At 39.7% G+C, this 17,223-nt stretch overlaps 1 protein-coding gene across 3 annotated transcripts in view; it reads right to left on the reverse strand.

Annotated features, from left to right (window-relative positions):
* The window catches only part of DMXL2 (Dmx like 2), a 113,892-nt gene that overhangs the window by 54,811 nt on the left and 41,858 nt on the right, over window positions 1-17,223 (reverse strand). For all 3 annotated transcript variants that reach the window (XM_048865803.2, XM_048865801.2, XM_048865805.2), the window contains exons 11-15: window positions 11,224-11,501; window positions 10,318-11,014; window positions 7,671-7,792; window positions 4,448-4,537; window positions 2,523-2,640 (exon numbers count right to left, since the gene is read on the reverse strand). In XM_048865803.2, the coding sequence (XP_048721760.2) occupies window positions 2,523-2,640; window positions 4,448-4,537; window positions 7,671-7,792; window positions 10,318-11,014; window positions 11,224-11,501 (1,305 nt within the window). The remainder of the gene's footprint in view (window positions 1-2,522; window positions 2,641-4,447; window positions 4,538-7,670; window positions 7,793-10,317; window positions 11,015-11,223; window positions 11,502-17,223) is intronic.

Below are 17,223 nucleotides of genomic sequence, written 5' to 3' on the forward strand. Positions count from 1 at the left end.
GTGCCCATAAGACCCAAGTAACCCTGAGCGTAGTTCCGGAACATGGGTAGGTTTCTCCGCTGCTGGCTCAGGCACCATTCCATACTCCATCAGGGCTGTGAAACTTTGTCAGTCTCTGCCCAGGATCACAGGCCACAGAAGGCACCTCAACATTCCGACTCTCACTTGGCCACACTGGCTCTGTATCTCCAGCTCCACCAATGCCATTGGGTATGCTCTACTCTCGCCACGCACATGAGATACGTGGACTGGAATGTGCTGGTCTATCTTGCCAGATAGATAGAAGACCGTTTCCCCTAATAAGAATTTGCCTGGAGTCTATCAGGCCCTTCTCTCCCTATTTCCCCTACTTGATGGACGCCACATATGGTGGCATCTGATCCCACCTAAGGAGCCACCCAAACTACAAACTTTTATATCATCATCATCATCGTCACACTCTATCAGGAATGGCCACACCTGAAACACCTGTCCGGGTTTCCCTGGCTATTGCCCAGGATACTCCTGTTGATCTGAAGAAATGACTGGAAAGGGGGTCGAATGTGAACGTAGGTCTGCCCAGGACTCTTCCTCCTAGTGTGTTTTCTCCAGCCTCTAAAGATCAGGGTTTGACTTCTTCCTACCTTTTTTGGGGTGGTGAACTTGATCTGGCCCACCATTCAGATCATCTGCTTCCAAAGAGGCCGCTCTTCTTTCCACTACAGTGCTGCTGTAAACTAGATGAAACTGCCAGACCCAACTTTGGGCCCCAACTTGTAGAACCTGCAGACATTGTTATAAGATGATGTGTTCCAAAATTCTCTCTAGAGAACTCATCTCTAGGCACAGCATGATGCCATGTCTCAGAACGACTGAACACCCCCTGGACCATGCTTCTTGGGGGGAACTGTTCCATTGTAAAACAGTGTCAATAGGCTTCAGGTGTCAGCCCCATAAGATATGATTTTGCTTGTTCATTAGATAGGGCCCAGTGTGCCATCTGGGCCTCTCCTGACAGAAATGAGGCCACCCAGAATGATTGTCCTGCTGCACTAGCCACCTGTTTAAAAGTACATAAAAGAACCTCTGGGTCATTGTCTGGCCCCCAGTTTCTAAAGCCTGGGACTGACCTTCTGGGACCTTCTTCCCCAAGAGATGCTTGGTTCATTTCTCCACACAATGCAGCAAATGCTCCTGCTGCAGCTGAACTATTTCCCACTGATTTTGCTGTTCTTGCAGTAGCTGAAGGGAGAGAGATTGGGTCTGATCCTGCTGTTCCCACCAACATGTGAACTACTTCCTCCATTTTGCAGCTTTTCTGTTGTTCTTCCCTTTTCAGAGGGAGTAGCTGTAGATCCTGGATGAGCTCCCACGTGGCAAACCCCGGTAGCTGTTGCAGCACCACATAAAGCCGTGCTTCAGTTTTCCCGTGCCTTCTTTGGCCATTGGCATGACCTGGCTCTCCAGCCAAGCCAGGTAACAGAGTTCTATCAGGTATAGCTCAATAAGTTAACTGGATTTTCAGGCCACTTTATTCCTTTCAGGGCCAGGGTGGGGTACATATGCCATCACAGTGCTCTATTCTGAATCTGTGTCAAACACTGTTCCCCATATTCAGGTTTTGGTACCTTGAAAGTTATTTTCCACTAAAATTCTCTTTGTCAATCCAAAGGACAAAAACACTTGGCCTTTCTGTGCTTTATTAAACTGTTTGAAAAATGGACATGTACATAGTACCTACGCTATCTCCACCAAACAACAGAGGCTATAATTTTTAAAATTTCAGAGTCAATTCTTTTCAGGATTTTATAACTTTTTGTACCTTACAGAGGTTATAGAGAATTGATTTTTACTGAGAATATTGTTAGGTGTTGAACACCCAAAGGGGATTTTCAGAATATTTCAATATTGTACTTGTTTTACTTCTCCTATACCTGGGTGCAAGGAGATGGAGTGATCTTAATGCATCCCAAAACACAACCAGTAAATCTAATTTTCAGGCTTTTTTGCCTTCACAGTACCCCCTTTAAACATCTCTGCTGGGCCTTATAGTCTATTCCCCCCTCCCTTTTTATTTTTTACTAGCAAACTCTTCAGTCATGTTCTAGAGAAATAGCTGGCAAGTCAGAAACACTCATCCTATGAGCCAGAACTAATTATTGCTAATTCTTAGCTTTTTACCATTCCCTTTTACAAATTAAATACAAAATGTACCCTTAAAATATTCTATATAAACAAGTTCATGTATGACATCAGAACCTGTTCTATTTTCATACAAATGATAAAAAACTGAACAAATGAACTGGAGTGTACAACTCATTTTATGCAAATTGGAAATGGTTCTACTTTGTGCAAATCAGAACACATTTAATGTTACTATAGTATAAATAATTGTTTAAAATACATGCTACTTATGTTGTATTGCACCTTAAAGAGCCTATATTTAAAAATAAATCTGTTCAATTTATGCATGAGATGTTTCAGTGTTCTTCATGAACACTTTAGACACCTACTTCATATTGCTTACTATTTTTATACTGTACCTTGTGATGGTTTGAAAAATGTTTCTGTTTCCTTCCCTTCCACATCTTCCTTATGTGGTTTGTACCCCAAAATGAAATCTTCTTGAAAGACATGAAGCAACTGTGTATTTGAGCCACACTGGAAACATTGTAGAACAGTAGTTACAATTTCAAAATAGTTATACAAAACATCTTTCAATACTAGTATAATTCCTTTTCCGTTAGTATTGTTATTGACCAAAGTTACCCACTGCCATTCTTTAATAAGTAATGGCAGGACATTTATATACTTAAAAGATGTGGAAAAACAAATAATCATTGTGAGATCTACTATGCTAGACTAATTTTCTAGCCCCAATGACATTTGTGAAAGTTAACTGGCAAATTAGCACTACCAGAAAGATCCTTTATGCGCTATCAAATTTTTAATGGATGCCAATTGACTGGTGGAGACCTAAGATTATTTTCTTTAAGACGTTAAATTTCTAGCTCTCTCTTCCTTGGGAAGACAGCCTTCAGAATGTAGTAAACAAATTGTTAGGAAAGGCTGTTAAGACAGGAAGAAATCAGATTTTCCTCCTTCCAGACACATTCAATGCTATGCTCTCCAACCAGCAATAGATGCTTCTGCAATACCACCCCAGAGAAGGTCGGTCACTGGCAAGTGACAGAAAATTCTCAAACCTTCCCCCCACACAATTGAAGTTCAAGTTACAGATCAGTAATATAACAAAAACTATAAAACCCCTGTGAAGATATGGAATCTTACTAAAGAGTTCCAAAAGACTTCCTTCATTACGCTGTATGTCTAATCAGGAATTGGTAAAATACATCTTTTTTGCCGGATGGGACACTGCTGTAAACAGCACAGGAGTTGGTGCAATCATGATAAAAAGTACAATTAAGACCAAGGCATTCTAATGATTATACTCAGGATAAGATAAAATTTATGGATAGACAGTTTGTTTGGTCTGTTCTATAAAGGCAGAGTTAATCATATGGGTACCCTTTGCTATGCATGTCTACAATTTTGAATGTTTGGGTTAATTTTAAGTTAAGGTTAAACTCTGAATTCCCTGGTATTCTAACGGTGGTTGGTTTTTTTTTTTTTTTTGTTCTTAATCTTAATTCCATTTTTACTAAAATGTATGTCTAGGAATAAATGTTACAGGATAAGTTTAATTACACAGTTCCCATTAACTAAGGAGAGTTGAATGGCTAAAGCGTTCAACATACTGCTAAATTAGCAAACAGTCATTAATGGGGAAAAATGAAACCCGATTAGCCCAGGTTAATTCCTTGAAATTCTGTTACAAATTCTCTACAAAAACAGACAGATTTTCAGATTTCCTTTAATTACACAGGCAAAGAAAAAAACAACATCTGATTGATTAGTCTCATTAGGGATTGGCACCACCCCAGCTAGAACATTATAGCTGTAAGTAAATTATCTCAAAGGGTGGTATTCTTAAAAGATTTTGGAGTAGCAGTAATAGAAAATCCTTCTCAATTTTTTTTTAAAAGTGTCAAGGAAATAAGCATTCGGTTATTACTAAAAACTTAGAAAAATTCAAAAATTACATTGAGATATTACTTTTATTTTAAACATAAGCTATTTTAGACCTACATAAAACACTGTAGCTACATAATCAATATACACGAAAAATGTAGTATACCTTTAACTTTTCTTGGAAATGTGGTATATTCACGTTAACATGTTAAGATTAAAAGGAGATGTTCTCTCAAGATAATTTAATCATGTGGAAACAGAAAGAAAGTAATCTTTAATGGGCTTATTAGGATTGGAGAGAAAGGTCCTCTGTTTTACCTGTTAATTAGCATTACTTTGAAAAAATATTTTATCTTTTCAGTAGATTAGGTTAATTATCAGCCAAAACCACTAAACACTTCTATATGCCACCATTAATGGTCAGCCAGTTATTTACTTGGTTTGTTATTGCATCAAGTTCAATAATGCATCCTGGTCGAGCAGTAGATTGTTGGCTCACAATGTTAAACACTTCCCCAATGAGTTTCTGAAACAGAGCAAAAGGACATAATGATTAGTACAGGTTTCAGAGTAACAGCCGTGTTAGTCTGTATTCGCAAAAAGAAAAGGAGTACTTGTGGCACCTTAGAGACTAACCAATTTATTTGAGCATGAGCTTTCGTGAGCTACAGCTCACTTCATCGGATGCCTTCATCCGATGAAGTGAGCTGTAGCTCACGAAAGCTCATGCTCAAATAAATTGGTTAGTCTCTAAGGTGCCACAAGTACTCCTTTTCTTTTAATGATTAGTACATTATTCATTCAAAAAGCAGCAATCCCAATTTATTAGCTGAAAATATAACCATGTACAGTAGTTGTATGCTTCTAATTTTCCTTGTTGGCACAAATAGTCATGCTTTTCTTACTGGTTTCATTTTGATATTTATGAACAATGCAGCATTAAGCATGAAATTAACATTGTTGTACTAGATCTATCCATGTGTATGCCTTAACACTTCTTGGTACATTAATTTTTATGGATACTTTGTGTTCATTGTTCAAGGATTTCTTCTTCGATTATGCCCATTTTTATAATGAGTTGTCATGTTTTTTAAACACAATGCTGTCCAATCCATTGCTTCATTCCTGCTTAATTTCAGATTTTGTCACGGTGCAGAAAAACAGTAATCTACTGCAAGGCCTGTTTTTCATAAATGACTCTGTTCTATGCACAACCTAAACTTGGGTAGATGGAAAGGAGGGATCTACATTAGAGGCATGTAAAGAGAAGAAAAGGCTGTGAATGGTATTGTTTTCAGATCTAACCTGTCTTATACCTCTCAAAGGCAAGGAGAGATATGCAGTTAGGACAAGTATCACAGAAATTGTGTTAGCATGTAGTCCAGGGGCAGCCAACCTGAGCCTGAGAAGGAGCCAGAATTTACCAATGTACACAGCCAAGAGCCACAGTAATACATCAGCAGCCTCCCCTCAGCTCCCCCCCCCCTTCCCAGCACCTCCCACCCACCAGCAGCCAATCAGTTGTTTCGTGGCATGCAGGAGGCTCGGGGAGGGAGGGGGAGGTGTGAGGGCACGGCAGGCTCAGGGGAGGGCGTGGGAGGGGGTGGAGTGGGGTAGAGCTGGTGGCAGAGCCGAGGGTTGAGCAATGAGCACCCCCCAGCACATTGGAAAGTCGGAGCCTGTAGCTCCAGCCCCGGAGTCAGTGCCTATACAAGGAGCCGCACATTAACTTCTGAAGAGCCGCATGTGGCTCTGGAGCCACAGGTTGGCCACCCCTGGTGTAGTGGCAGAAAACACCACTGAGGCTAAACAGAGGGTTTGGCAAGCAGGATAGGGAAGAGCCTGTTTATAGTATTAAAGTTGGGGGATGTGACTCGGATAGAGAAGAGGATGTTCATTCTTTGGGGTTTGAACCAAACCCCAGAGAACATTCTGGAGTCCAGTGTCTCTGCAGAAAAATTAGAGAAGCCAGGGGATAGGTATATGTTGATGCAGCAGTAGCAACCCCAGTGTAGCAATGAGACACCCAGTGAATCCTGTAGGTGGTGAGACTGTTTGGGGAAAGACCTAGTGAATCCTTTTTCAGAGTAACAGCTGTGTTAGTCTGTATTCACAAAAAGAAAAAGGGGTACTTGTGGCACCTTAGAGACTAACCAATTTATTTGAGCATAAGCTTTCGTGAGCTACAGCTCACTTCATCGGTTGCATCCAATGAAGTGAGCTGTAGCTCACGAAAGCTTATGCTCAAATAAATTGGTTAGTCTCTAAGGTGCCACAAGTACTCCTTTTCTTCTAGTGAATCCTGCAGGTGGCAGTACGGTTGCCAGTTTTGGCTGGATATATTCCTGGAGATTTCATTTTATGGCCACCTTAATTAAAGATTAGTCTAATTCCTGGAGACTCTAGGACAATCCTGGACGGTTGGCAATTCTAAGTGGTAGGACTGTATGTGCTGGGATGGGACACCGCTAACCCACTCCCTTAATATTTAGGCTTCAAATCCTGAAAATAGGCACATTAGTATGGACCCCTGACCATGCACAGAACCCCAGTCAATGGTATGTGACGTGGCAGCAATTGTCCATACTAGCACATTGATTGGAGAACCGGGGTGCAGTTTGTAAAGTTTTTCTGATTTTGGGCAGGGGATTTTAGTCTTGGAGTTTCAATACACCACCCTTCTCCCTTACGCCCCTCCCCCACAATTACAACTTACAAGAGTGTCCATATGCTCCTTTGTATATCAATAGGGAAAAAGTTTTCATTGCCACATAGGATTTCAATAAAACGAACTGTTCAAGCATGCAGGGTGCCCCTTCTGCATTCCCACAGCCAAGTCGCAATATTACACATCCAGTAGAGCTTCAGGAAAGGACAGGGCTTTGTCTACAGTGCGGGTTGACCGCCATACAGCCTCTCTCCCTGCCATTCCCAGGCACGTGGCATGCAGCAGAAAGAAGGCAGTGGGTGCTATGGCAGTGTCAATGCCCCAGCAGGGGAGGTTCGGGGGATAGTGGGGAATCAAGAGCTATTGAGAGGGAAGCAGGAGTGAAGAGAAGGGGTGCAATGAGCTAATGGGAAAAGAGGGGAAGTGGGGACAGGACTACCAGAGGAAGCTAAAGAGGAGCAGGAGCTAAGGGAAGGACAGGGGCTAATAAGGGGACAGAATGGGGATGACAGAAGCCAGTGGAAGTGCAGGACAGGTCAAGAGCTGGAGGTGCAGGGGGGGGGAGGGGGTGGGGGGGGCTAGGGAAGCCAATGGTGACCCTTAGCACTCCCTCTTCCCCTTTTCAGGTTCTGTCCTGCCCAACAACCCCACTCTGCTCTCCTCTGAAAGCTCATTTTCCCTTAGATTCTCCCAAGTTGCTGGCTTGGCACATGCCTTTGCCTCTCTCTTTAGGCATAAGGCACATCTGCTGCTACTGTTTGGGGAAGCCGGTCGCAGAAATCTAGTCTTAGCCTTTCACTAATACTAAATCCAGTGTTTTCAAAACTAATGATTATGGACACATGCAAACTAAGTAAAAATTACATGACATCACATGGACCTGCACAAAATTTGGCAGCTATGAGAAAAGTGAAGCTTTTGGAACAAAACTAATATGTTAAACTTTTGCCTTTTGCATTTCAAGTCTCAAATAAACTGTATGTAAACTTACAGAACATTCAGGGTCAGACAATTCATCTAGAAGTTTTCGTGCATCTACCACTGCTTGATAAAGCCTCAGATTTTTGCCATCAGATGCTACAAAGCAAGCACTAGCAGAATTGCAGTATGTACCTGAATCAAAACACCAAATACAAATTTTAGCATATAAACAGATTATGATACCATTTTCCCCTCAATTATTGGCTGAAGTGACATTATGTAGCCAATTAGAATCTATTTTATTGCATGAAACTATATTTAATGATCAGACTAGTATTGTTGAAATATTGGCAAATGTCATGAAAATGTGTAAGTTAAATATAATAATGTAATATTGAAGTAATCTCATGTCTTAATTTACATTTTATGATAAATTTTAGTTATACAAAACAATCTAAGTAGACACAAAATCCAGGAGCAGAATTAACATATAAATGAATGTTTATAAACAAACAAATCTTTGCAAGTGAGCAAAGACCAGCAGGTACCATATCCAGCTGAATAATATCCTTCCTGGAAAATATAAACTCCTAATGTTAAAAGTAGCAATACAGGGGAAGAGGAGAAATTATGCACACAGTACAAATGTATACATTCAAGTGACCTGTAATGGTTTGTGTCCTTTTGGCTTCTCTAAGATGTATAAAATAGGTCTGATGCAATGGATTTAGTTTTTGTTTTTGAATTATTTTTCTGCTTAGCTTCCTACATTAGAAATATCTTTTCTAATGACTCAGCTCTTTTTGGCTGCAGAATGCCTTAAAAGGACTGAAGAACTTAATGAGATTATGGCAGCACAGAAGACTGAAACTTGATCAGGAAGGGATATTTAATCAGAGCATTAAACATTTGGGGCAGGGCTTGTTGTTTTTGTTAAAATCTATTTAACTCCAAGTCTTGAAAAACTCTTTCTTGACTTCTCTAGCAAAAATATGGAGGAAGCGTTTGTTGTTTGCTTTGCAGTTCATTTTTAAGGTCTGGGAAGATGAGAAGAAAAAAAAACAAAACTCAGAGCCAATATTCCTTAATTACAGTTTTAAGAAATATGCTTACGCATATCAGTGTTGTGATTCAGTAATTTAATTTATCTTTAATTAGTGTTTAGCATTTTCAAGCTTAGTCTGAACACGGTTATTGAATTTAATAATTATATAGTTAAATACTATACATTTGTTATGCAGATGAAACTTTCCAGCACAGATATGGCATGGTAAACTTGTTTATGGTATTTTGGAAGGTAAAAATTGAGTGACTGAAAAGGCTTAAAAATTTTATACGGAAGATTTTCTTGGTAGTAATATTAGAAAACACTAAAATTAAATCCAAGAATTAAAGAATTTATTAAACCTGATGCTCTAGTGTCATAGCACAAAACTATGACCTACCATAATGGTGTCCCCTCCCACATCAATCCTCTGTCCCCTCCAAAACCTTATGTCTTCAGCATTAAAAAGTCAATGTACCTGATTATTAAAACTTATTCAGCTTTAGAAACAGGCTTCTTTAAAACAGAAAAAGGTGGAAAGAAGTCTGTTATATATGAAAGCTCCCAACATAGAGGACATTAAGTAGTTTATGGAAGGGTTGAGCAGGTTTAAGTGTGAGTTTAAAAATATTCCCTATATAAAAGGATACAATTATAACACAGATGTTGCCACTGTCAGAGACATTTTGCTATTTATATGGACCCTGTCACAGCACATTCATAGTTTGTTAGTTCGCTTTGATCTAGTCCCATTTCAGAAGGCTATATCTGAGCAAACTAATGAACTGTTAATGCACAGCAGCTGATCAAATCCAACAAATTCTTTAAAAAAGAAAAGGAGTATTTGTGGCACCTTCTTTTTGCGACTACAGACTAACACAGCTGCTACTCTGAAACAAATTCTTTGTGAGAACCCTGTGCATGTTAACAGTTTGTTATTTAGTTCTCTTTGAAATGCAACTAGATCAAAGCAAAAGAACAAACTTAATGTGTGGTAGCTGACAATTTTTTGTTGCTGTGACCACAGTGTGAAATTATCTATATTTTACCTTGGCTGTGCCATGAATTATGCATAATTTTACCATGACAAAAATCCTATCCATACCTATATATTATAAAAGTGATGATTTAAAACAAATTGATTGCTGGAGTATATAGTAAATCAATTTTGCAACTATATTCTTAAATCAAAAAAGTTAGTGTTATTTTTCTTCCATAATAAGTTAGTTGAAGTCAGCTCTTTGAAGGAAGCTCCCAGAAGCTGGACAGATCCGGTCTCATCTCTTTCATGAATTCAAAGTTTTGAGCTATTTCACAATAAAGATAATCTTTTTCCAAAGGACAGTGGAAGATATTACACCAACTGTTCTAACAATGTGTTACTACCTGTACAACATTTTAAGTTTCCTATTTTAGTACAAGGTATGCTTAGATAATACAAGTCAAAAAAATTAACCAAAAAAATTAGTTTTCATTTAATGAGGTGTTCAAAGCAATGGGAGTTTCTTGAAAAAAAAACAAGGAAGGATAATGAAATTATATAATGTATAACAAAACAGATAATGCCTAGAATAATGAAATAATTACAATACATGACTAAAATAAATTATAAATATTTTGTTTGAACAGATTACATGCAATTGTTATGTAAAAAAAAGTACAACACACTCACCAAGACAATAGCTGGGAATAAGAGTTGGAAGCCAGGCCACATTAGAGAAGGCAGACGTATGAAGCGAGTTAATTCGAGCCAATTCAGATACTCCTCCAGTGTATGACAAAGGTCCAATGGGGTCTACACGCCACAGAATCAGCTCACTGTAGATTGCATTTGGGTCATGGAACGTACAAGTTGCTGCATTTCTAAGATGTTGCCTAGAAGAACCTTTTAAATGTTTAATAGGATCCATTATTTTGCTTAATCTATCAGCGTCCCATGGATGATCTGATTCAGGAGTTAACAGAGCATTATGATGAGAAGATGTTAATAACAAAGGTAAAACAGAATGGCAAGCCAGGTCATTGAGATGAAATCGGTGACCACAGTACCTAAATTTATGTGATACAGTAAGCACAGTGGTAAAAGCAGATTTATCAGCAAAAGTAACTGCCCACTGGTTTAGGGATCCATCTATATGTTTGGAAACCATCATCACGATAGGAGCCATTATATTCACATTTGGGTTACCCTGGGAAGAGCTTGGTCCATTAATTCCTAGAGTGCTATCTGGAATATTAGCTGTCGTCTGATGCACAGCACTAATGACATCTTTTGTAGAGGTAGTGCAAGCATACATCATGATGTTTTTACTAAGGGAGCTGGCATCTCCTGATGGAAATGCAACAGGAATCCGAGAAGAAAATGAAATCTAAAAAAAAAAAAAAAGCCCAAAATAATGAAAAGTTTAGTTAAAAAATAACATTTTAAACACAAGCCCACCATAAATGTTAATATATTTTTGCTGTTTTATATTATATTTGTTTTACAGATTAAATTTATATTTACATATGTTTCAATAACAAGTATACAGTGAATATCTGTTAAAATAAGAAATAATTACGTTTTCCAGTACCGTACCTGAACTTGTCTAAATATTCCTGGATTGTACTCATCCAAATATTTCACATGCCACACTAAAAAGGTACCATCAATGGGGTGAATAGTAAAAAGCATATCTGGATTCCTGTTCCATTCAGTAAGAAGCATTTCAATTTTCCGATCTAACAAAACTGTAGGAAGTGGCATACGTGGGCTGGCTGATGGAGATGTTTTGGGGCTCCCCTCTCTTTCTCCATCTTCATGTTCTGAAGAGCCTGTAGCTGTTCCTGTCTCAGATTCTCTATCGATAGATAATTCTGAAACAGATAAAAACAAACTGTCTTATACTACAGCAGAAATTTCCTTGCCATAATTTATAAGCAAAACAAAATCAATTAAGGTGCTAAATAACAATGTTTATCACACTAAGCCTTTTGGAGGTAGAAACTGTCTTTTTGCTCTTTGTACAATGCCTAGCACAACAGGGTAATGTCTTATGACGGAGTTTCCTAGGCACTAATGACAAAATCATCATCTACAAAACTCCCACACACACTCGTCCCAAATTAATATGATCCTTTCAGATAAGGGGATTGTCATGAAATGTGTGGTGTTTTACAGTTGATAGGGAAAAGGTATTGTGCGCATACTGTAAGAATTGTGATGCCCTTAACTACTTATTTCCTTGTGTTTAAGGACCTGGATTTTTTTTTTTTTTTATAAATTACGTGATAGGTCAGGCTGTCGTCATGAATTAACCTTACTTGGTTTTTGAAACAAAGCTTTTTGGTTTTAGAGTTTCCCAGGTGATTTTCCCCCTTTAGCTTGTGTAGCTAAAAAAATATACTTTTTTTGAAATTTGAAATAAATGGAAGTAGCACCAGACAACTAAATTAAAGGTACTGACCAAACTAATAATGGCTCCTGCCTTAATTCACAGTGTGCCTGACAAAATACACATTCTTATTACGTCTCTAAGTTAACTACAGTATAAATGCACAGTGCAGTCTTCATTCATTTAGAATAGGGATGAAAAGCATAAGAAGTCTAAAGACTAACTGGTAAACGTCAGTAAACATCAATTTCACCATTCCCCCCCAAACCAATGAAAAAATATTTCCATTGAAACTAACAGAAATTTCGATAGGCAAAGAAAGAAAAATGCTGCTTGAGAACTTATGAGAGTACCACCTAAAATGTGCATAAAACATATTGTAACACGAACATTAACAGACCTGAAACAGTGACACCATTTAGGTAGCTTTAATTTTTTGAATCTCAACCTGTCTCTCATGTCTCTATTCCATGTGGAACATAGGGTCTTCACCACAGTCTTCCACCTTTGCCGGTCTCCTGCTGCAGTCTTAGCTTCTTCCCATATCATTTTAATAGCTATCGTGTCTTTCCACGTGATCCTGGATCTACCTTGTTGCCTCTTGCCCTGGGAGTTGCAGTCCAATGCCTGTCTTGTTATATTATTCAGGTCTTTCCTCTATGTGTACCGTGGACATCTCCATTTTCACTCCATAATTTCCTATCCTGTCAGTTTGTTTTGTCCTCCCCAGAGTTCATTTGTGATTTTTATTGGCCATCTGATCATGAGGATTTGTCTAAGACAGGTGTTTGTGAAAATTTAAAGTTTAGATAGTAAGGTCAAGTCTCCTAGTTTCAGTGCCACATAGTAAGACCGAGTTTATAATGGTGTTAAATATTTGAAGTTTAGTTTGGAGGGCAAGATTTCTGTTTCCAGACTGCCTTTAGAGTTACAAAGGCACATCTGGCTTTTGATATTTTGGCTTTAATGTCTTTGTCTGTTCCGCCTGTTGTACTTACAGTGCTGTCATGATATGTGAAATATCAGACCTTTTCTATGTCCATCCCAGATAGGTACGTTATTGGTATGTTCTGTTGTGTGTTGAACACCTACTGTCATTAAATAATTTTCTGGCACACAAACACAATTTCCCACAACCGTGAACATGTAAATTCACAAAAATCTAAAAAAGACCTTAAAATAAACATTGATATTATCAATTGAAATCATATATAAAAAGGCAAAATCAAATTCTGCCAACCCTAAAGACAGGGCACCAGGCAGCTCCCAAGCGAAAGTGGGGGGCAAAAGATGGCAGAGCCCAATTTAATGCTACTCTGAGCGGCATTAAAAACAATCAGATTTTTTCCACTAGAAAATCCTCTGGTTTGACCGTGGCAATTGGTGTCTAAAGGGTGGTGCCCAATCTCAACCCCATACTCCAGAAATTATGCAAAACCTCAACTGTACATAACCTGAGTGTAAGGGCTTTCATTGTCTTGGGGAAAACAATGCCGTATGCTTGAAATGGCTCAGGACTTGAACTCGAAAAAAGAAACTGGCACTCGGCTAAATTCTGCCCACGAGACACTTCTCACAGTAGATTGTGCAGATACTCAAGATATGACCATGCCTTCTCTGCTGGGTTCCTCAAGCTCAATGTCCCCTCAGTGAGGTTCAAAAATGCATCCACAGACAGGGCCATATTAAAACCCAAATCAGCAGCATAGGGTCCTGTCATAAATATAAAGGGAAGGGTAAACCCCTTTAAAATCCCTCCTGACCAGAGGAAAAATCCTCTCACCTGTAAAGGGTTAAGAAGCTAAAGGTAACCTCGCTGGCACCTGACCAAAATGACCAATGAGGAGACAAGATACTTTCAAAAGCTGGGAGGAGGGAGAGAAACAAAGGGTCTGTGTCTGTCGGTATGCTGCTTTTGCCAGGGACAGAACAGGAATGGAGTCTTAGAACTTTTAGTAAGTAATCTAGCTAGGTATGTGTTAGATTATGATTTCTTTAAACGGCTGAGAAAAGAACTGTGCTGAATAGAATGACTATCCCTGTCTGTGTGTCTTTTTTGTAACTTAAGGTTTTGCCTAGAGGGATTCTCTATGTTTTGAATCTAATTACCCTGTAAAGTATCTATCATCCTGATTTTACAGAGGTGATTCCTTTACTTCTATTAAAAGTCTTCTTGTAAGAAAACTGAATGCTTTTTCACTGTTCTAAGATCCAAGGGTTTGGGTCTGTGGTCACCTATGCAAATTGGTGAGGATTTTTACCAAACCTTCCCCAGGAAGTGGGGTGCAAGGGTTGGGAGGATTTTGGGGGGAAAAACGTGTCCAAACTATGTTTCCCAGTAAACCCAGTTAAAGTTTGGTGGCGGCAGTGGAAATTCCAACGGCAAAGGGTAAAATTAATTTGTACCTTGGGGAAGTTTTAACCTAAGCTGGTAAAAGTAAGCTTAGGAGGTTTTCATGCAGGTCCCCACATGTGTACCCTAGAGTTCAGAGTGGAGGAGGAACCTTGACAGGTCCCAGCTAGCTGAGTCATGTGATGTCATCAGAATCTCAGGGTTTGTTTTTTTAAAAAAAATATGTTTCAAGCCTTCATTGTTGCAAAGAATGGCTGAAAAAGTGAACTGTGTATAACTGACCTAGTGATGTCTGTCTGAGCCTGCATATGGCCTACAGCAAATGGAAGAGCCAAGAAGTGAACTGACCCTCCCAACTCTGAGTGGGTTGGTCTGAATGGGGTGTGTGGCTTGCATGCACTGCTGGGTCTGACAGTATTGGCTGCATGTGATGGGGTGTATCAACTTCAAATGCCAAAAAGGTGGCAATTGACGCCTGAGAGCTTATTAGCCCCACCTTGTTACACCTAACAGCTGTGCCAGGTTCAGGGAGCAGTTAAAAGGAAGGAGGAGTTCAGCAATTCGGGTGGAAGGGAGAATTTAGGAAAGATGTGGTTTGGAGTCCCCTCTCTGCAGGAAGGCCTGACAAAAAACAGGTAGAATAAGAAGAACTGTGAGATAAGCTAAAGAGCAGAGTTATCTCCTGTGGTGGGCCTTGAAAAAGGGGCAAGATGCTGGGGAGGGAGCCCTGTTGCTTGGTGTTTTGCAGAAGGACAGAACTGGGGAGAACCTAAGGCTATGTCTACACTACAGCTTATGCCAGCATAATTTTTGTCACTCAGGGGTGGATATAAACCAAGCCCAAGTGACAAATTATGCTGACATAAGCACTTGTGTGCGCAGCGCTATGTTAGCGGGAGACCTTCTCCCACCGATGTAGCTTTTGCCACTCGCAGAGTTTGCTCTCCCTTCAGCACAGAGTGTCTACACCACACATGCTGCAGCTGTGCAGATGTATCAGTACAGCTGTGCTGCTGTACATACAGACATGGCTGAAAACTGACTAAAAGCTCAACTGGGAGAGACAGAAGTTGCTTAGTTTGTATTTTCATTTCATTGTTTGTTTTAATTTTGCTGAGAGACTCCAGAAAAAGCCCTGTGAGCCACTACTGTTCTGGAAGAGGAGAAACTGAAGAGGAGCCTAGGAGGGGTGTAAGACATTGTGCTGATTGCCATTATTTTGTTGGACACGATTTGTTTTGGACACTGAAACCCCCAAAGGAGTGCAACTATAGTGTGGCGTGGCTGGAGGACCCACTCACCCTGGTACCCAACCACTGAAGCCTTGAAGAGGATAGCAAGAGAGTTGCGGAAATGCTATGACATTTAACAAGGGGGCGCTCTGGAATGGTAAGTTGATGATGTGCCCCCTCAGTGGGGCTCAGATGAACCGCTTGGCTTCGTTCCTTTCCCAGGTGACCTTTTAGCTCCATGGGGGGAAAGTAGTAGTGGTGTTCTCAAGCATCATTCATTCATGTTACTTTCCAAACAATAGGCAGAAATTCATAATATGCTTGTCCCTGTCCTCTGACAGTGGTGAAACCTTTTTCTTCTTCCCCTTTTCCCAGCTAATTGGGGTTAGGTCACTAGATCAGTCTTTTCCTTACTTGCCAGTCCAACGCTCACTCCATATCCACTCCGTCCTGCTGTACACAGTCTATCCACTATTTTCTTGGCTGTCCTTCTCTGCCCACAAACTTAAATCTCAAGTGCTCTCCTGTACAGAATTCTCTTCATACATCCTTCACACGTCTATACCATCTCAGCTTCCTCTCTTGCAGCTTCTCACTGATAACATCATTCTGCATTTGGTCCAGCAACATCACCCCCTCACTGCCCTCAAACATCTCATTTCCATGGCTACAAGTTTTCTCAGGTGCCTCTCTTTGGTTGCCCATCTCTCTGATCCCTCTTGCCATGGCTTTGTATAATTGTCCCTTTAAGTAGTCTGGGCATCCATTTACTATAAATCATTCCACATATCTTGTGCCATTACATCAGTGGTGGACAGTGAACAATATTAACATATGAAATACCACCGGGCATCGGAGTTAACGCCAGTGGTCTTAACATGGGTCAGTTCACACCTCCCAGAGATACTCTTACAGGCTGTGCGCATCTGGTAGACATCACTGCACTGCACTTACTTCACATTTTCAAGATTGTCTTCACAACTATATGGGGGATAGCCTTAGTATTTTATTTATGAAAGCTGAGATTCCGAGAATGATGGGATGGCCCTAATGACCCGATGTGAAGCAGTCCAGTTCAGATTTTGGATACCACTACCAACTTCCTTTCATTTGTGCTTGCCTGCCACATTTGGCTATAATTTGTACTTATCTTCTCCTTTGCATATAGTAAAGGGAACGACCCAAAATTAGCAACCTTTTATTATTGTGTGCAAATGGCACTTTCTCTAGGCTAAGGAAAGAGATAATTATACATTAATATCCAGTAGACATTTTAACAGAAAAGCATACTTGAAGTTAAATACATAATTTCCTCAATGAGAATCTAAATGAATGTAAGAGAATAATCAACCACCGATATGCAAACAGACATACAACAATATTCAGTATAAACCCCTTAATATAAAACCTAGGTTTTCACTATAATCTATAAAAAATGGAGAGAGAGTCTTCACAACCTTCCAAAAGAAAGACTGTTAAACCTGTTTCATGCAGGAGATTATTGTGCCCACTAGCGGTTGCAGCCTACAGCACATGAAACCTAAACTATAAATGCCTATATTTGTGATGTGTGACATCATATGTACTATGTTCGCCAGAGTAATTTTAATATAGACGTT

Source organism: Caretta caretta, chromosome 10 (assembly GCF_965140235.1).
Source record: "Caretta caretta isolate rCarCar2 chromosome 10, rCarCar1.hap1, whole genome shotgun sequence".
In the NCBI taxonomy this organism is placed as follows: Eukaryota; Metazoa; Chordata; order Testudines; family Cheloniidae; genus Caretta; species Caretta caretta.